This window comes from Peromyscus eremicus, chromosome 9 (assembly GCF_949786415.1).
Source record: "Peromyscus eremicus chromosome 9, PerEre_H2_v1, whole genome shotgun sequence".
NCBI lineage: Eukaryota > Metazoa > Chordata > Mammalia > Rodentia > Cricetidae > Peromyscus > Peromyscus eremicus.
In genome coordinates, this window is record NC_081425.1 from 65,830,814 (window position 1) to 65,850,243 (window position 19,430).

A 19,430-nucleotide genomic window follows, 5' to 3' on the forward strand; every position below is an offset into this window, starting at 1 on the left:
CTATCTCAGAAAACTTGAAACTCCACACAAAACAAACTATATATAAAACTATCTAAACCAAACTGCATTTAAATTAAGAATGAAGAGTTTCTAATATAAAATTTACATAGAGTGTTTAATTTAAAAACTGGTCATTTAGAACAAAGTTTAAACTTTTACATTACACATATATAGACAAGAGTATAATCTGATTAACTTGCATAATGTTTTACACCAGAAAATTTCAAAAGGAAGTAATTTCCTCTTTGGAGGAAATCAGAAGAGCTGAAAGCACTGAATGATCTAAACAGCAATGATTGGCTAGCATGGAGGAGGAACTGCTGTCTCCTCTGGTGGGAATGAGCCCTCATCATCTATCACAATCCCTATTCTTTGTTTAAACCCAGTCTATACTGCTTAAAAAATTATGTTTCACTTTTGCAGATGTCCAAATTTGGCAACCCCAAATTTGATAAAAATGGCTACTCTGTGGAGACAAGATCTACAACCATTGAGTCACAATGATTTCTAAAGTTGTATTTTTGTGATTCAAACAGAGCTCATGGAGAAAGTAACTGGTGAGTTACGTTTGCAGGAGGTGAGAGAAGTACTGTATCTGTCAACACCTAGATGCCAAACTTCAGGTGAAAGGTTTTCCACCCAAAGATACAACTAGAATTTATTCCTTTAGTTTCTCCCTAACTCATTAAAGTATAAAAAGAAAATCTATGGACCAGGTAATATGAAAATCCAGTAATTGAAGTTTAAAGAATTTGGGATTTTAATTGGCTAGGCCAGGAAGAGCTAGAGTGCAAAAAAAAGTATAGAAGTAAAATGAGACAGAGAAAAGAAAACAAGAAAATTAAGTGGGGTAGTAGCAATGGAAGACAGGATATAGACATAGACAATATTGGCAAAGCAAAAATATGTAGGAGGTAAATGAATAACAATATGAGAAATTTGGATAATTTACTTGGTATTATTTATAAAATTAGTTCCAAATGAGATAGTTCCTTGAAACCCCCTATATTTTTACTTTTAGACTATCATATTAAATATGATTTAAAAAGTTAAAATTTATGTAAATATGAACAACTATGTAAGTAAGGTCCTAGAAAGCTGGTGTACTGACTGGTTTTATGTCAATTTGATGCATGCTAGAGTCATCAGGGAGGAGGGAGCCTCAACTGACTAAATGCCTTCATAAAACTGAGCTGTAGGCAAGTCTGTAGGGCATTTTCTTAATTAGTGATTGATGTGGGAGGGCCCAGCCCGGGGATGGCACCGCCCACAATGTGACTAACATAAGGGTTCAGGAAAACTATAGAAAATATAAAAATATGGCTTTTTATCTAACAAACGTACATGTTTGCGCTGTGTATTGCTCTAGGGGTAAAAAGAGAAATAAGATGGGTCTGTGCTCTTAAATAGGCTTATAGACTAGCAGGGGATTTTTAATTTTGAAAAGATAAATGATTAAGGCTATAAAAGAATAACATAATAGCTGTGTATAGCTCAGTTATGCTTAAAAATCTCTATCAAGGATAAAGGGGGTGAGTATGATAAAAATATATGCATATATGAAAGTATAATAAACCCCATATAATTAATATATGGAACTAAAAACCTACAATTCAAAGACAGTATTTATTTTTATATATATGGCCAAGTCACATAGAATAGAAAAATAAGAACTCAAAAGTTGCTATTTTTCTTTTTATAAATCATCTCTCAAATCACATTTCACCATCATACTGTATTTATACCATTCTTAAGATCAACAGAAAAGTATTTTTTTTCTTTATAACTTACTATCATTCAGCTGCAATAACTTTAGCTAATTCTGGATTCTCAGGCTCCTGTTTGAAGGTTTTCTTGCACTGTTTTAAGTAAGGAAACACTAATGCTGCTTTTTTTGGAGCCAGATCCTACATTCCACTAACAGTCAAGACAAATTAATGAACTTAAATAGCATTCTATAAACAACAGGCTAGAAACACACTTAACAATAACATTTTATCAATATTTTTGAAATTGTTTTATAAATGCACTGAGCTTTAAGTGCTAAAATAAGTGTATACAAGAACATACATTTTAGGTTGCAATGCTTCCAGAGAAGAATCTTCTTTAAGTCCATCCATTGGGCAGTCCCCTTCATTCATACTGACAGTTGTATGAATCTTAAGACAAAATAAGATTAAACAAACTCATGGTCATTCAATAAATTCTACTGATGCAGAACCCAAACAACTTTTTGTGTGCTATTCATAAACAAAACTGGTAAAAATAAAGATTCTGAAAGTCTCTTTTAGTCAAGGGAAAACTACTTGTGGTTTTACCTTAATATGGGCAAAAATTAGCACCCTAATGGTTATTTAACAGAACATTAAATTATCCAAAATAATTTTTGTTACAATTCTAAAGGAAATGATTGTAATAATTCAAAATTTGCTATTAGGGGCTGGAGAGATGGCTCAGTGGGTAAGAGCACTGACTGCTCTTCCAGGGTAACCGGGTTCAACTCCCAGCACCCATATGGCAGCTAACAACTGTCTCTAACTCCAAGTTCTGACACCTTCACACAGACACACCTGCAGGCAAAAGACCAATGCAAATAAAAAATAAATAAATTAAAAAAAATAAAATAAAATTTGCTACTAAACTATACACCTTGTGATATCTTTATTCTGTTCAAAACTACAAAATACTATCTAGTACAAACTCTAAAAACATTATTGGTTATAAAACAAGAATTGAATAAATGGAGAACTGTGCCAATTTTCTGGAGATAGACTTAACATGCTAAAAATAACCAAATAAAATTAACCAAATATAAAATTAATAGTCAGGCCTGGTAGCACTGGCCTGTATCCCTAGCTACCTCAGAGGCTAAAACAGAGGGATCATAACTTCAAAGCCAGCCTAAGCAACTTACCAAGACTTTAAAAAATAAAATCCTTAAAAACAGAAATAAGTAAAATACCATTAAAACAAAAATGCCCAAACATAGCAAAATGAGAAAAAAGTTTACAAAAATACCATTGAGACCTTTTGTCCAACTACTCCTGAGAATGGGGCCCAACCTGGAGTGTGGTTAATATATCCAGTAAGACTTCATTGGAAGAAACTGGTTTTTCCTTTGCCAGTAGGTATCAACTACATAAAGCTTCTTGGTTAGGGTGTCAGCCTGTGTTCTCACTCTTTCCTCTGGCTTACATCTTTCCGCCTATTCTTCTGGATTGTTCCCTGAGCCTTGGAGAGGTGCCATTTGTGGCTGGGCACTCAACAATCATTTATTATCAGTTATGAGTCTCTGCAGTCACCACTGACCACTAAAGCAGCTTCTCTGACCAAAGCTGACAGCTGCATTAATCTATGGACAAAACTACAGCTGTTTGGAAGGACCATCTTGTCTATCAACAGCACTAGATTCCCCATTAATGACTTCCCCAGTGATGGCTTTTTGATCAGGTTTACAGTCCCAGGTGTGAATTCTCTCTTGTGCAGCAGACATCAGATCTAATCAGAAAGCCATCAATTACCCATAACAGACTGGCCACATTTTTTTTTTAAATTTTATAATTTAATTTAATTTTACATATCAGCCACAGATTCCCTTGTTCTCCCCCTTCCCATCCCCCACTCCACCTTCCCCCCAGCCCACCCCCAATCCCATCTCCTCCAGGGCAAAGACTCCCCTGAGGATTGAGTTCAACTGGTAGATTCAGTCCAGGCAGGTCCAGTCCTCTCCTCTCAGGCCGAGCCAAGTGTCCCTGTATAAGCCCCAGGTTTCAAACAGCCAACTCATGCACTGAGTACAGGACCCGGTCCCACTGCCTGGATGCCTCCCAAACAGATCAAGCTAATCAACTGTCTCACTTATCCAGAGGGCCTGATCCAGTTGGGGGCTCCTCAGCTATTGGTTCATAGTTCATGTGTTTTCATTCATTTGGCTATTTGTCCCTGTGCTTTATCCAACCTTGGTCTCAACAATTCTCACTCACACAGACCCTCCTCTTTCTCGCCAATTGGACTCCTGGAGCTCCATCTGGGGCCTGGCGGTGGATCTCTGCATCCGGTTTCCTCAGTCATTGGATGGGGTTTCTAGCATGACAATTAGGGTGTTTGGCCATCCTATCACCAGAGTAGGTCAGTTTGGGCTGTCTCTCGACCATTGCCAGTAGTCTGTTGTGGGGGTATCTTTGTGGATTTCTGTGGGTCTCTCTAGTACTTTGCTTCTTCCTATTTTCATGTGGTCTTCATTTATCATGGTCTTTTATTCCTTGTTCTTCCTCTCTGTTCTTGATCCAGCTGGGATCTCCCGCTCCCCTAAGCTCTCTTTCCCTCGACCCTTGCCCTTCATTACCCCCACTCATGTCCATGTTGTTCATGTAGATCTCATCCATTTCTCTCAGACTGGCCACTATTAAACCAGTGGGTTCATGCTGGGTGGTGGTGGTGGTGGTGCAGTGGCAGTGGCGGCGGCGGCGGCGGCGGCGGCAGCAGCAGCAGCGCACACCTTTAATCCCAGCACTCGGGAGACAGAGTCAGGCGGATCTCTGTGAGTTCAAGGCCAGCCTGGGCTACCAAGTGAGTTCCAGGAAAGGCACAAAGCCACACAGAGAAACCCTGTCTCGAAAAACAAACAAACAAACAAACAAAACCCAAAAAAACCAGTGGGTTCATCTTGCCTGGGTGATGATATTGAACTCAAGGCCTATAGCTGAGTAAGACTATTGATGACAATCTGCCCCTGCAAGTTTTCATGGCAACTCCTGGCACGATGAGGGCTAGCCAGCAGGGAGGAAGCTTCTAGCCCAGTGCCAGCGTGATTTCTCTAGGCGCCTTGCCCAAAGCATTTGATGTCTTCACTAGTTTTTTTTTATCACCTAGTGCTGGTGGGCAACTAAAGGCAGTGGCAATTGCCTGTATTGTTTGGGGGGATTATGTGGGGGGGCCTTCTTTGACTAACAACTCAGAAAATTAACCAATTATGAGTCTACAGTCACCCTGACATTGGAATTTTTTTTTTTAATAACCTATGGTTTGGGGGGACAGCTTTACCCATTCACAAAGGGTACCTCTGTTAAAACACTTTTGATTAGCTTATCAAGTATCAGATTTTCTTATGGCCTTTTTATATACCTTTAGTTCCCAATCTTTTCTCCCATCTCCCTGTTCTCTCCCCTACCCCATTAAACCTTCTCACTCCCGGTATCTACCCTTCCACTTTGGAATCTCATGTTCTACTTCCCTTCTTAAAGAATCCCTCTCCCATGGGCTCTTTTCTAGTTTCCCTGGAATCTACATGTACCCACTTCCACATAGATGCACATACATAAAAGTAGAAGCTAAGAGTGGCATCATAGAGAACACATGGTGTTTATCTTTTTGAACCTGAGTTACCTGACTTAATATTTTCCAGTTTCACCCATTTTCCCACAAATTTCATAATTCCATTTTCCCTTATGGTGTAATAAAATTCCACTGTGTGTATGTATCACAGTTTTATTATCCATTTATCTGTTAATGAACATCTGGTCTGATTCAATTTCTCTTAATATTATGAACAGAGTGGCAATAAATATGAACATGCAAGCATCTATGTGGTAGGATATAGAATCTTTTGGGTATATGCCCAGGGACAGAATACTTGGGTCAGATGAAAATTCTACTTTTAGATTTTTGAGAAACTTCTACAGTGTTTTCCATAATGGAGCCTGGTTTCATTGTATCCCATTAGATTTTGGTGTGTTGTGTCTTCATTTTTATTCAGTTCTAGGAATTGTTAGTGATCGATCTACCATTTAACAAACCTTTTTATTTCTAGCTTTATTCTATTGTGGACAGACAGACTACAAAAACTATTTCAGTTTTCCTTTATTTGGTGAGACTTGCTTTATGTCTCACAAAAATGTGTGTAAAATGTGTGACCTATTTTACAAAAACTTCCATGGGATACTTGGAAGAATGTCTATTCTGTGCTGTTTCATAGAATCCATTTGGTCTATAATGTCATTTCACTCTGTTTAGTTTACATCAGAATTGACATAAGCCCTTGTGTTGAGGCTCATCTGTGACTTTGTATCTAGTAGTTATGAACTTTGGTGCATCTATACTTAGAATTCTTCTATCTTCCTGATTGCTCCTTTAGTCAGCAGGAAGTCACTTTATCTGTCCTGACTAGTTTCAGTTTGAAGTCTATTTTGTTAGATGTTAGAGATTCTTATTTGTTTCCTAGTTTCAATTGCTTGGAATACTTTTTTTCATCCTTTTACCATAAAATAATGTTTATCTTTGATGTATATCTTGGAGCAAGAAAACAGACGTTTAATCAAATCTGCTAATGTGTGTCATTTGATAGAGGATTGAGAGCATTAATGCATAGAGTTATTACTGAAAAGTGTAAATCAAGTTCTGCTATTTTTATTTGGAGAATTTGGTATTTTAAAAATCATTTGTTCTAGCATCTTTTGTTTTTTTTTTTTTTTCTGTGTGTTTATCATTCCCTTCAGTCTGAAGAATCACTACCAACATCCTCTGTAGAGCTGGCTAAATGATCACACATTCTTGTAGCCTGCTTTTATCATGGAGTGTTTCTCTTTCAACACCAATTATGACAATATTTCTGGGCACAGTAGTCTTGGCTGGATGCTGTGGTCTTTCAGACTTGAAGTATATATTTCTATATCCTTTTGGCTTTTAAAGTTTTTGCTGAAAAAACAGCTGCTATTTGACCTCTAACTGTAACTTGGTGTTTCTACCTTGCAACTCAATACATTTTCTTTGTTCTGTTATATTTAGTGTACTAATTATGCACGACACTGGGGATGTTCTTATCTTATGCTATTTGATGTTCTATGCCTCTTGTACTTGGATGAGCCTCTCTAAATTAGGGAGATGTGATGGCTATTCTTGGTCTTGGTTGTCAACTTGACTACATCTGGCATTAACTAAAACCCAAATGGCTGAGTACATCTATCAGAGATTTGTTTCTTAATTATGTCATTTCAAGTAGAAAGATCCACTTCTGTTCTGGATATGTGAGGTGGAAAGATCCAAACTTACCAGATTTTTTGCAGATTTTAGACCTTTTATATGGGCCACACCCTCTGCTGGCAGCCCATGTAAGGATATGGAAGAAAGAAGCTTGTTCTCTCTCTGCCTGTTTGTTCTTGCTGTCACTAGTAAGTCCATTCCTTCACTGGTATTAGAGCTCAGTCCTTCAGGATTCAGCATATACTGAAGACCAGCAGAGACATCTAACCTTATGGATTGAACATCTACTGGATTCTTGGACCATACACAGCCATTGTTGGACTAGCTGGACTACAGCCTGCAAACCATTCTAACAAATCCCCTCTTTATGATATCTATGTACATGTGTGTGCGCATACACGCACACATTCTTTAAGTTCTGTTCCTTTAGAGCAGTGGTTCTCAACCTTCCTAATGCTGTGACCCTTTAATACAGTTCCTCATAAAATTATTTTTGTTGCTACTTCATAACTGTAATTTTGCTACTGTGATAAATTATAAATATTTTGGAAAATAGAGGTTTGCCAAAGGGGATTGTGACCAACAGGTTGAGAACTGCAGGTCTAGAGAACCCTGACTAATACAGGATTTTTCGCTATGATTGTACTGAAATATTGTCTATGACTTCACCATAAAATTCTTCTCCATTTTTACTCATTATCTGAAGATTTAGTCTTTTCACGGCATCCCAAAGACCTTGAATTGATTTTTTAAAAAATCCACATAAAAAAATTATCAGTCCTCAACAGAATGTAACAATTCTTCTGCATTGTCTTCAAGCCCTCACTGCTCTACCCTCCTTGCGGTCCGTCCTATTAGTGAGGGTGTTAACTGAGTTTACATTTAATTTTTCATTTCCAGCATCTCTTCAGATGCATTTCCCTTCAGACTTTCTCCTTTTTGAATTCCACTTTTATATCTTGTGCTGACTGCCTGATTTACTCAGCTGTCTTTGTGCTTTGAGAATTCACTCAGAAGTTTATAGTGTTCTCTTTAATTTCTTCAAACACAACTATCATCATTCTTTGAACTCTTTGTCTAGAATTTGCCTAAACTGCCCTCATTAGAGGTCATTACTCTGAGGTTGGCAGATTTTGGAGGAGATGTGTTATCTTGACTTTTCATGTTACTTGTGTTTTTGCAGAGGGACTTGTGCATTATGAGTTAGATTGTTGGTTGAATATTTTTAGGTCACCTTTATTCTTTCAATGAAAGTGTCTGCAATGTTCAGGAAGGACTAGTTTGTGGTAGAGATGATTTGTCTTTTATTTGTAAGACTTGTATCCAGGGCATCAGACTCTATCTATGCCTAGTATTCCCATGAGTAGAATACTGTCTACAACAACAGTTATTATCCAGTGGCAGACCCAGCATAAAATCAAAGTAACAGCCAACAATAAATAATCACCCCTTAAGCACTAGTCATTTTAGTGAAAAGGGACATTGAATTCTATGGGTACTAATATATTAGTTATTGCTGGTATGAGTGGGGAAAAAAGACATTAAGACTAGTAATTAGTATTGATATCACAGAAAGTAGAGGAAGATAAATGTTCATAGAAGGAAAAGTAGAAGGGAAATAAGTGATTTGCCTAAAGGTAGACTAAAGAGGAAGTAAAGATACGCTTTCGGGGGCAGGGGAGTAGAACAGCCCCATCTCTCGGGCTAGCACTACCTATCAGGATGCTGAGGCAGAGACGATGCACACCAGGCCAGATGTTCTTTGGAAGAGGAAAAAGTAAAAGTAGTAAAAGAGTGGGAGAAGGAGGCAACATAGACCAAGAATAGAGTAGGGCCAACCTAAATGCTAAGGTGACATTGGCTATCGAACAAGTAAGAACAGATACAGGGAAAGAACACGCAGGGTGGAGATGTAGGGTATGAAAACTGACTGGCTGACTATTGGCCTTCTTTCATCTAGACTGTCTCTTGTTCTTTCTCCAGCTCCAGGAATGTTGTCTTGTCACTAGGAACTCCTCTGCAATGGTTGGTCCTGTTCTCTCTGAGTCTTCCTTTGGATGTTGGTTACTGATGCTGTCCTAGTCTGTGGCCAGTGCTTCATGGGAAGGGGCATCTGGAACACCACTGACAATTCCTCAGAGCTCTGGTTGTGAATGCAGCCCCACCTTTTTTGCAGGGCTTGCCAATATCCAGCATGCTGCTTCAGTTAAGTCAAAAGTTCTGGTATGTATGTTGGTTCCACCAAATTCTCAGCTTGCTGAATGTAATGTAAATCTGATTCAATTATTTTCTGTAGTTTCTCAGTATTGTTTGTCAGTTTTCAGGCTCATGACACTAAGAGTTTTCTGAGACTATGTTTCACCAAGGTTCTCAGGCTGCTGGAGTGCCACAGCAGCAGAAGTCTTTTTGAAATGGCATCTTGCTTCTGTTGTTTGTTGGCAATATCAAGTATCTATGCCCAAAGGACAAGGCTCCCCCCAGTGTCTTCTGTGATTGCTGCTACTGTCCTGGGTATGGCCTTTCCCTCTAGCTATTTAGAATGCTTTTCTGATTGCTGTTTCCAGATCATTCCCTGGAGACTCTGGCCAATCATGACTGCATGTTATCAGCTATCTTTCCTAAATATATACTTTAAAAAATTTAAATATTTTCTTGTTGTACATGTATGAAGTGTGCCATGCACAGAAGTCAGAAAACAAATTTCGAGAGTTGATTCTCTCCTTCCACTTTGGATTCTAAACTTAGAGCATAAAGCTTAGCCACGTGTGCTTTTACTTGCAGAGCCACATCTCTAGCCCTAAATATATGCTCTTTACAACGTAAGTACTAAAACATACATGTATTTATGACTGAGACATAGGAAGGTATGCTTTTAAAAACCTTGTAAGCTGCCAAATACAGTAAACAGAGGTAGAGAAGACCTCTAACAGTCTTCTGTTTACACAAGACAGTGTTAACTCCATTGCATAAAGTAGCCTTACAGTTAAGAGAAAGGATAACTTCAAAAGAAAATAAGCAAAGGAGAACAACTGGTAAGTCACATGTGTGAGGCATGAAGAGTCAGTCCACTTTAGGGTTATCAAGTTTCATTGATAGCAAACCACAATTTAACAAGAAGGTACTTTTTCTCCCCATCAAGTTGCCAAACTCTAAAATGAACATGACAGTTCAAAATGTGAATTTCTTTGGAACTAGCAATTACAAGCTTGCTGATAGGATTTTTTGAAAATGAGGATGGGTTTGAGAAATTGTGCAAACTTTGTATTAACTAAAATTGTTTTATTATGCCGGGTGGTAATGGCACATGCCTTTAATCAGCACCTGGGAGGCAGAGACAGGTGGATCTCTATGAGTTCAAGGCCAGCCTGGTCTACAGAGCGAGTTCCAGGACAGGCTGCAAAGCTACACAGAGAAGTCCTGTCTCAAAAACAACAACAACAACAACAAAAAAAAAACCCAAAAAACATTTGCTTTATTATATATCCATTATTGTGGACTTTGACAAGAATGGGGCAATACTGCTAAGAGATAAGGCAGACTACTAGATGCTACTAATTGTCATTATTGTGAAAGGCAAGTATTTGGTATCGAACAGTTGTTCTAAGTGAAGAATTTTTTCCTCAACATTAATTTTTAATTAAAAAAATCATTTGTATTTGTATTCTGTGTATGTAAATGGAGGTATCTGTGAAAGACAGCGACACTAGATCTCCTGGAGTTGGAGTTATAGATGACTGTGCAGCCCAACAAGAGTGCTAGGAGCTGAACTCTGTAAGAACAGTATGTTCCAATAACTGATAAGCCATACTTCCTCCAAGGTTCTAAGTAAAATGTGCTACCTAACTATGTATTAGTTACTTAGTTAAGAAAAATGTTACTATTAACAACCCACACTGGACTAAATGATATTTTTTAGGCATAGTCTCAAAATTGAGAGCTAAAAATCTTAATTTCTGGTTAATTGTGAAATTCCATCTCTAGTTAATCTTATCATAAACTTATCATTTCCTAGTAAGAGGTTACTGTAACCAGAAGCAGACTTGAAAGAGGACATTTCTTCTAGAAAGCATGAAAAAATGCTAAATACAATGATGCTACAAGATTTCAGTTAACACTGTATAAAGAATCCTAACTTAAAATGCAGACATATTTAATAATATATATAATTAAGTAAATGCATGTGTGCATATATATTTATGATTGTTTTGCCTGCATGTATATCTATGCACCATGTTCATGCCTCAGATCTGTGGAGGCCAAGAGGGGAAGTTAGATCCCCTGAAACTGGAGTTACAGATGGTTGTGAGCCACTAGGACTTGAACTTCAGTCTTCTGCAAAAACAAAACAAGTACTCTTTTTTTCTCTTTTTCTTTTTCTTTCTTTTTTTTTTTTTTTTTTTTTTTTGGTTTTTCGAGACAGGGTTTCTCTGTGTAGCTTTGGTGCCTGTCCTGGATCTCGCTCTGGAAACCAGGCTGGCCTTGAACTCACAGGATGCTGGGATTAAAGGCGTGCGCCACCGCCAATTTTTTTTTTTTTTTTTTTTTTTGAGACAAGGTTTCATTATATAGCCCTGGATATCCTGAACTCACTATAGACCAGGCTTGTCTTAAACTCAAAAGAGGCCTGCCTGTTTCTAGACTGCTGGGATTAAAGGCATGCATGTACCACCACAATCAACTACACTTAAAATTTTTATATAGTGACATTTCTTTTTTCTTTTTTTATTAAGAAATTTTTTTATTCATTTTACATACCAGTCACAGATCCCTCTCTTCCCTCCTCCCACCCCTCCAGCCTTCCCCCCCCCAATCCCCTCCTATATATAAAGACATTTCTAATCACATGGCACTTTAATAATATATATTAATTATCTCTTTATTTGGATTATTTATCTTTTCCCCTTGAACTAACATATTTTAAAAATAGTTTAAAGGTCAAGAAAATGACAGTATTTCTAGAGTGCTATCTGTATGATCCTATCACAGCACAAAATCTATCATTTTGCTGTATAAAATTATATAGTGGTTATTATCAATAACTAGCTACTACCAATCAAAAGCAGGCATGGGTATTAGGAAAAAACCATACAACTAGGAAAAATAAATGTAAGTCCATATTCACCTAAATCCAGAAGAACAAAATAATACCTGTCAATGGTGAATGGGATAGTTTGGGGCTTAAATTTTAAGGAAACAGCACTTGATTTCCATGTAAAATTATAACTATAAATCATCTGTGAATACAAGTACTAAAATTTTAATATTTAGAGCACAGAGACCATTCCAAAGTAATAAACCACATTTCTTAAATTCAGATTGTCACTAATTTGGAGTAGATTCTTCTATTTTTCCTATATATTATTCCAAATAAGTCTTTGGTACCAATACAAAAGGAATGGCTACCAGTTTTAGGAAGGCTTCTTAGAGAACTCCTAAATAGGGATGATCTAGCGAATCTCAGAAATCTTAATAAAAACGTGATCACCATAGGGTCTTAGGGGTAGGGGTACAGTAAAGGATAGAACAGTTCACATCCCTCCCAAAGTAACAATAAAACTAGTTCAAATGTTTCAAAGTAGATTTATCACAACCCTAAAATTAAAGCCATTATTTGTAAATGCATTCTAGATAAGGAGAATTTCCCACAATAAAGGTCATCACTTGTAATTCCAAAGTAGACAAAACAGCTTAATTATTTCTGTTATAATTAAAGCATTCACAAATTATAGCATATATAGGTGTACTGTATATAACTTGGAAGGCAATGAACCTACAACTAAATATTGAAAGGTTATTTTAATGCCCTGGGAGTTTGTAGAGTATTTTTACATCATTCAGCTGTGACTCTTATAATTACAATATAAAAAAGCAGGCGTTATTTCCATCTCATGAAAGCAGAAGCTCAGATATCTAAGGCTGACAAAACAAGAACTCCATCTATATCTTACACCTCCATATTAAATACTACCCTGCCAGGAAAAACAATGGATATGAATCCAATCCATGTCTCCAGTGGAATAGTAAGTTTACAGAATTTATAGTCAACTCTGTGGAACATACTGTGGAAATCAAACTGTATTTGTATTTGTTGTTTTCACTCTCAGGGGCTGAAAGATTTTGGCCCTAGCTGAACTGCTATATACTGAATCCTTCTGGGGTAAATAGTCACATTTGGCACTTGTCTTGCTTCTCTGTTTCTTTACAGTACAATGTCTCTACAAATATCAGCTCACAACACAAAGATGAAGAGAAGAGTTCCAAGTTTGTTTGCATGGTTTTGGCATAGAAAATGAAGGATTTTTGAAAGGAACATACTACATTGATATAAAGAGTAAGCTTTCCGGCCGGGCGGTGGTGGCGCACGCCTTTAATCCCAGCACTCGGGAGGCAGAGCCAGGCGGATCTCTATGAGTTCGAGGCCAGCCTGGGCTACCAAGTGAGTTCCAGGAAAGGCGCAAAGCTACACAGAGAGACCCTGTCTCGAAAAACCAAAAAAAAAAAAAAAAAAAAAAAAGAGTAAGCTTTCCACCAATGTCTCCCAAGAGTCAAAAATATGTGGCAGTATCTATGACTTTAATCTTTTTTCTTCATTACTTTGAAGAATTATAAAATGGATAGAAAAGTTGTATCATTGTATCTTTGTATCATTATGCTTATGTCTTATGTACATGTGTACATGTCTGTGTGTGAGTGTGCACATGTATCATTGCATGAATGTGGAGGTCAAGGGAGAAACTCCATGTCTTTTGCATGGGTTTGGGGGATCCAAACTCAGGTCTTCAGGCTTGCACTGTAAATGCTTTTACCTGAAGATCCATCTTCCTGTTCCATAGAAAGTTTTATCTTCTGTTAATGCTTCTTTACTCAGCGACTAAGCAGTCAGAATATACGTTTCTAGTTTCTTATTGGAAACATTTTAGTTGTCTAACATTTTTATCTATTACATGAGGATGTATTCAATATGAAAGATTAGAAAACTTACCTCACAATCAGGGCATTTACTTGTGGTATATTCCTGAGTTACTAATAAGCACTGTTCACAAAAGGCATGTCCACACTGAAGCTCATGGTGGTGACCTATGGATGAAATTTCATCAATTAAATATTCTACAATTTGTTCATGTCTAATGGGGAATAGTTCTCCATCAAAGGGCAAACTCAAAAAGTATTCTATTACATAGAAAAAGATATCTATATCTTTTAAGGCTGACTTATTAAAATAACATTTAGGAGAAACTAATGAAGTCAAAAGGGGGGAGGGGAGAAAAATCAGGAAGCAAATCATGCAGAGCTATTTAATGTTTGCATGAATCCAGTTTTGAACCGATACAACCATGAACTTGCTGTATCTTACAATCATACAGAGTGTTCTGACATATTTCATTTGACCTTTGTAAATATCATGTCTAAATGGCTGCAAATATTATGTATATTTAAAAAATACCTAAAGATGGAAAAATGCGTTGGTAATCTGGCTAATTAAAAAGTTTAATCCATGGCTGGAGAGATAGCTCAGAGGTTAAGAGCACTCAACCTGCTGCTCTTCCAGAGGACACAGGTTCAATTCTCAGCACACACATGGCAGTTCATTACTGTCTATAACTCCAGTTCCAGTGGATCCAGCACCCTCACACAGACATACATGCAAGAGAAATGCCAATGCACATAAAAATAAATACGTAATAAAAATGAAAAAAGTTTAATTCAGACTCCAATCTTATGTTTCCATATCTGTTTGATAGCATTACCCTTGGCTAATTTGTATTTCCTATCTTATGAAAGGATTAGGAAAAGCTGAAATGAAACACTGGTAAGAATTCTCTCACAGTAATCTAAGATGTTAGCAAGAATGGAAACCAGGGTAGAAGCCAAATGTTATTATTTTCATACACATGACCCACATTAAGACTATCTTTGTAAACCTAACATTTGAAAATATAGTATCAAGATACCAAGATTTAAATGTGGGCAAGATGGTTCAGTGGGCAAGGATGTGTTCTGCTAAGCCTGATGACCTGACTTCGATCCCTAGAACTACATAATAGAAGGAGAATATGGACTCCTGCAAGTCTTTTTCTGGTTTTCAAATGCATGCATGTGTGCATGCATGCACCACACACACACTATAAATACATATATATGTATATATAGTATATACACACACATATATATGGAGAGAGAATGTATATATTAATGTATTTAAAATATTATTTTAAAGTATTTAAATGTACTAGGTAGAATTTGAAGCTTATCATAATAAACTTTTTAAAAATTATGTAACTTTAAAATATTTATTTTTATGTGTGTGATTATTCACATTTGTGATACATGTGGAGGCCAGAGAACAACCTTGAGTTCTGTTTCTCAGAAGTGGGCCCCTTTGATTTTTGAGACAGGGTCTCTAACTGGCCTGGAGCATGTCAAACAGCCTAGGCTAGCTGGCAAGTAAGCCTCGGAGATCTGTTTCTGCCTCCCCAGAGAACCAAAAACAAGTGCCAGCTTTTTTTTTCCTCAGGCACCTGGCACACACCGGGTGCATGGGTATACATGCAGGCAAAATACCCTTACACACAAAATAAAACCATTTTTCTTAAGAAGGAAACTAAAATTAGTAATGTTTTGCTAGAGCACATTTATGGAATTTGCTGAATTATAATTTCATTAATTTGACTTTTTATTAAAGTATTTTAGGGTACTGGAGAGATGGCTCAGTGGTTAAGAGTGCTGGCAGCTCTTCCAGAGGTCCTGAGTTCAATTCCCAGCAACCACATGGTGGCTCACAATCATCTATAATGAGAGCTGATGCCCTCTTCTGGTGTGCAGGTATACATGCAGACATAACACTCATATCTAAAATAAATACATAATAAAATTTTTAAAAAGTATTTTAATTTTTCAGCAAACTGAAATTTGGTACAAGGATGCTATATTTTAATGCAGGCAAAACACCCTTACACACAAAATAAAATCTTTTTTTTAAAGGGAACTAAAGTTAGTAATGTTTTGATAGAACACATTTATGGAATTCTTACTGAATTATAATAATTCATTAATTTGGCTTTTATTAAGGTATTTTAATTCTTCATCAAACTGAAATTTGGCACAATGATTTTAAAGTCATATTTGAATTTCAGAGATATTAACCAAAGCAATAAAATTTCTCAGCTCCAACACTGTACAAGTTGACCTACAGTATACTTCAGCTTACAAAACATAACTATTTTACCAGTTGAGTATTTCCAAATCCTAGCTTTAAAAACAAACCGTAGCTTTAAAGGGTTATGTTTAAAAACCTTATTTTGTCACTCGGGAGGCAGAGGCAGGCGGATCTCTGTGGGTTCGAGGCCAGCCTCATCTACAGAGCTACAGAGTTCCAGGCAGGCTCCAAAGCTACACAGAGAAACCCTATCTCGAAAAAAACAAAAACAAAAACAAAAACAAACCTTATTTTGTAACAATTTTCATCTTAAAATGTACATTTTCTAAAGAAGCATTGATCAAAACTCCAAATAGAGCCGGCCTAGTGGTGCAAGCCTGTAATCCTGACTACTTAGGAGGCTAGAGCAAGGGCAGCTAGTGTGCCTGGCATGTACAAGTGTCTGGGTTCAGATCTTACTACTGAAAAACAAATGCCTCCACAGAGATGCTACTCCCCATTCAAAGTGCAACCAGTTTTCCCTACAGAAGGTTGTCTCCTAAATGGTGGCCACCTTGAAAGAGCCACTGACCTTCACTTTTAAAGAGGCAAAGGAACAAGGAGTTCAGATGCAACAACTTACTCCTGTCAAAATTCTCTGAAGTACTTGTTAGATTAAAATAACCTGAACTTAAAAATGCATTTTGTAGATTGGGAATGAGCTTAGTAGAAACATGGCGAACAAAGGTAAAAACTCTGCACTGCCTCCTTAAAACACAAAACCCAAATCACAATATCCACAAAAGGAACTGTAGTGGTCCCCCCACCCCCTCACCCCCGTCAGTGCTTAAAGATAAACTGGGCCTCCCCCCCCCCCCCCCTTCATCTAAGAACTTTCAGTCTACTCGAAAGAAAAACTACCCAGGAAAATCAAGCTTCGTTCCTTCTTGACCACAAGATCACACAACATTTCTCTTGTTTTCGTTTCTCGATACATGGTTTCTCTGTGTAGCCCTGGCTGTCCCGGAAACCACCACGCTGTAGCCCAGGCTGGCCTCGAACTCACAGAGATCCACCTGTGCCGAGGGCTGAGATTCAAGGCGTGCGCCACCACTGCCCGGCCTGTTTGGCTTTTTTTGACCAAAGGAGGAAACAGTTGGAGGAGGGGGACTCCAGCTCATGAGCACTATAGGCTTCCTCAAGGCCCGCTCTTCCAGGAGTCTGTCGACTTGCGGACGTGTGAGGGGAAAGCGCACCAGAGACGCGGCAGTGGCCTGTGAAGGGCAGCGAGGGGCTCCATCTTCCCGGGTGTGTGGAGAGAACCTTGAGGGGCACAACTGCGCACAAGCCCTGGCCCCGTCCGTCCGTCCGTCCGTCCGTCCGTCCGCGGTGGCCCAGGCCGCTCACACACGCTCACCCTCACAGGCCTAGCACAGCTCCCACAGTCGCCGGCCCGCGTGCCCCACGGGGACCCCCCAGCCACCCCCGGGCTCCTCACCGGAGGCCACGGACACCTTTCTTCCACACCGAGTGCACTGGCACCCCGAAGCACCCCGCGGGCCACTCTTACTCCCCACTATGTGGCAGGAAGGCGCACTGAGCCCAGCCGTCGTCGAGGCCTCGGCCGCCATCGCTCCTCTCTCGGTGAGGAGCAGCAGCACGTGCGAGTCCCAGCGGCCCTTGCGGCGAGGGCCAATCATAGGAATCTGGTGGCCATAGGTAGCCAATCAGGAGGCAGAGAGACTAGGTCCCACCCCCACTGCCCCAGGTTGCTCCTGCGTGGGGCTGAGCTTTCAGTTTTATCCTGGACACCTGCATTCCAGAAAGAGGCCTTGAGTTTACCTTTCATCTTGCCCAGGACTCACCACGTTACACCTTTAATCAACTCAGATTTGGGCTTTGTGTGTTATTGTTTACATCGTGAGGGAACCTCAAGTATCAGGTCTTTGGAACAAAGGAGGTCCCTTCTCTACCTGCTCTGCGTTAGGGCGGCAATCTCTGTCCGACCTTGATTCCAGCTGTAGCAGAGAAGTCAATTAGCTACCCTTGTGAGAGATTCAATTAATTCCAAACAAAGGGATGCTCGTTAACGAACAGTTGCTGAGACCCATCTACAAGGCTCTGTCTTGGGAGGCATCAGGGATGCTAAGAGTTTGCAAACTAATAGATGTCTGCTTGAGAGGTGTGTATCTAGAAACAAAGTATTTAAGACATGAAGTCAATATGGTTTGCAATAGTACAGAAAGCCTCCGCCCCCAAACCCCACTACTACTAACAGGAGTAAACAGGAAGTAAGCATTCCAGGGAGAAAGAACACTAGGAGAGACTTTAGCTGGGAGATGCAGTGCTAAAGAATTAATTCATAAATCATTCAGCGAGAGTATTAGTTTCCTTAATGTGGGACTTTTGGAGGGCTAAGAAGACTTTTGGAGCATCCTGAATATTGGACTTAGCTCTTGAATCAGGAAAGCACGGGAGTGGTTTTGTGAAAAAAAGAATGAAAGAATATGGCAGATAAGTGACAGAAGTGTTTCAGAAGAAGCACCCAGAGGTGGCAGGACAGACTCAGCCGCAAAGAATAAAGCCTGTGTATATAGCTTTTCTTTCCCTCTCTGTGTTGAGCATATGACTGTATGTTAAAGAAAAAATTGTGCTCAGAGGCACACCCTTTCTAGAACAGCAAGTGACATTTTTGTTTTTTGGAAAACAAACTATTTTTTACCTTGAATTTTGTATATGTGTATTGAAACATTGTAAAAGTGAACGTACAGTATACCTCAGTATCTAAATGTGTGTCATCCACTTATAAATTACTATGAACATGATTGCTTTTTTAGAGTGTCTTTTGAAAATAGTGACCCAGGCAGTGGTGGCACATGCCTTTAATCCCAGCACTCGGGAGGCAGAGGCAGGCAGATCTCTGTGAGTCGAGGCCAGCCTGGTCTACAGAGGGAGTTCCAGGACAATTGGGGCTGTTACACAGAGAAACCCTGTCTCAAACAGACAAACAAACAAAACCGAACAAACAAACAAAAAATTTAAAGGCATAGTCCTACTGAAAACTCCTTATTCCTTGTTACCTTTAGGAAGAAATATGGATGTTCCCATTCAGCCATCCAGTAGTTTTTATTGACTCATAATGAAACTTAAGGTGCTTCCGAATACTAATCAAGCCAGTATTCTTATGTAACATGTTGATTATTCTTAGCTTACAGAAGTTTGGTCTCTTTCCTCCTCTTCTGAAACATCCACCCCTTTCTCTTTATCAACTGATGTCTTAGCAATCTTTGTAGGTTGTTTTAGAACTTTGAAACCT

The 19,430-nt window shown here is 38.7% G+C and overlaps 1 protein-coding gene across 1 annotated transcript in view; it reads right to left on the reverse strand.

The window, feature by feature from the left end:
• The window catches only part of Rnf17 (ring finger protein 17), a 119,892-nt gene extending 102,128 nt beyond the window's left edge, over window positions 1–17,764 (reverse strand). The window contains exons 1-3 of the mRNA XM_059273571.1: window positions 17,613–17,764; window positions 13,961–14,055; window positions 2,071–2,159 (exon numbers count right to left, since the gene is read on the reverse strand). Of these exons, the coding sequence (XP_059129554.1) occupies window positions 2,071–2,159; window positions 13,961–14,055; window positions 17,613–17,745 (317 nt within the window). The 5' untranslated portion in view covers window positions 17,746–17,764. The remainder of the gene's footprint in view (window positions 1–2,070; window positions 2,160–13,960; window positions 14,056–17,612) is intronic.
• Between the last annotated feature and the right edge of the window lie 1,666 nt (window positions 17,765–19,430).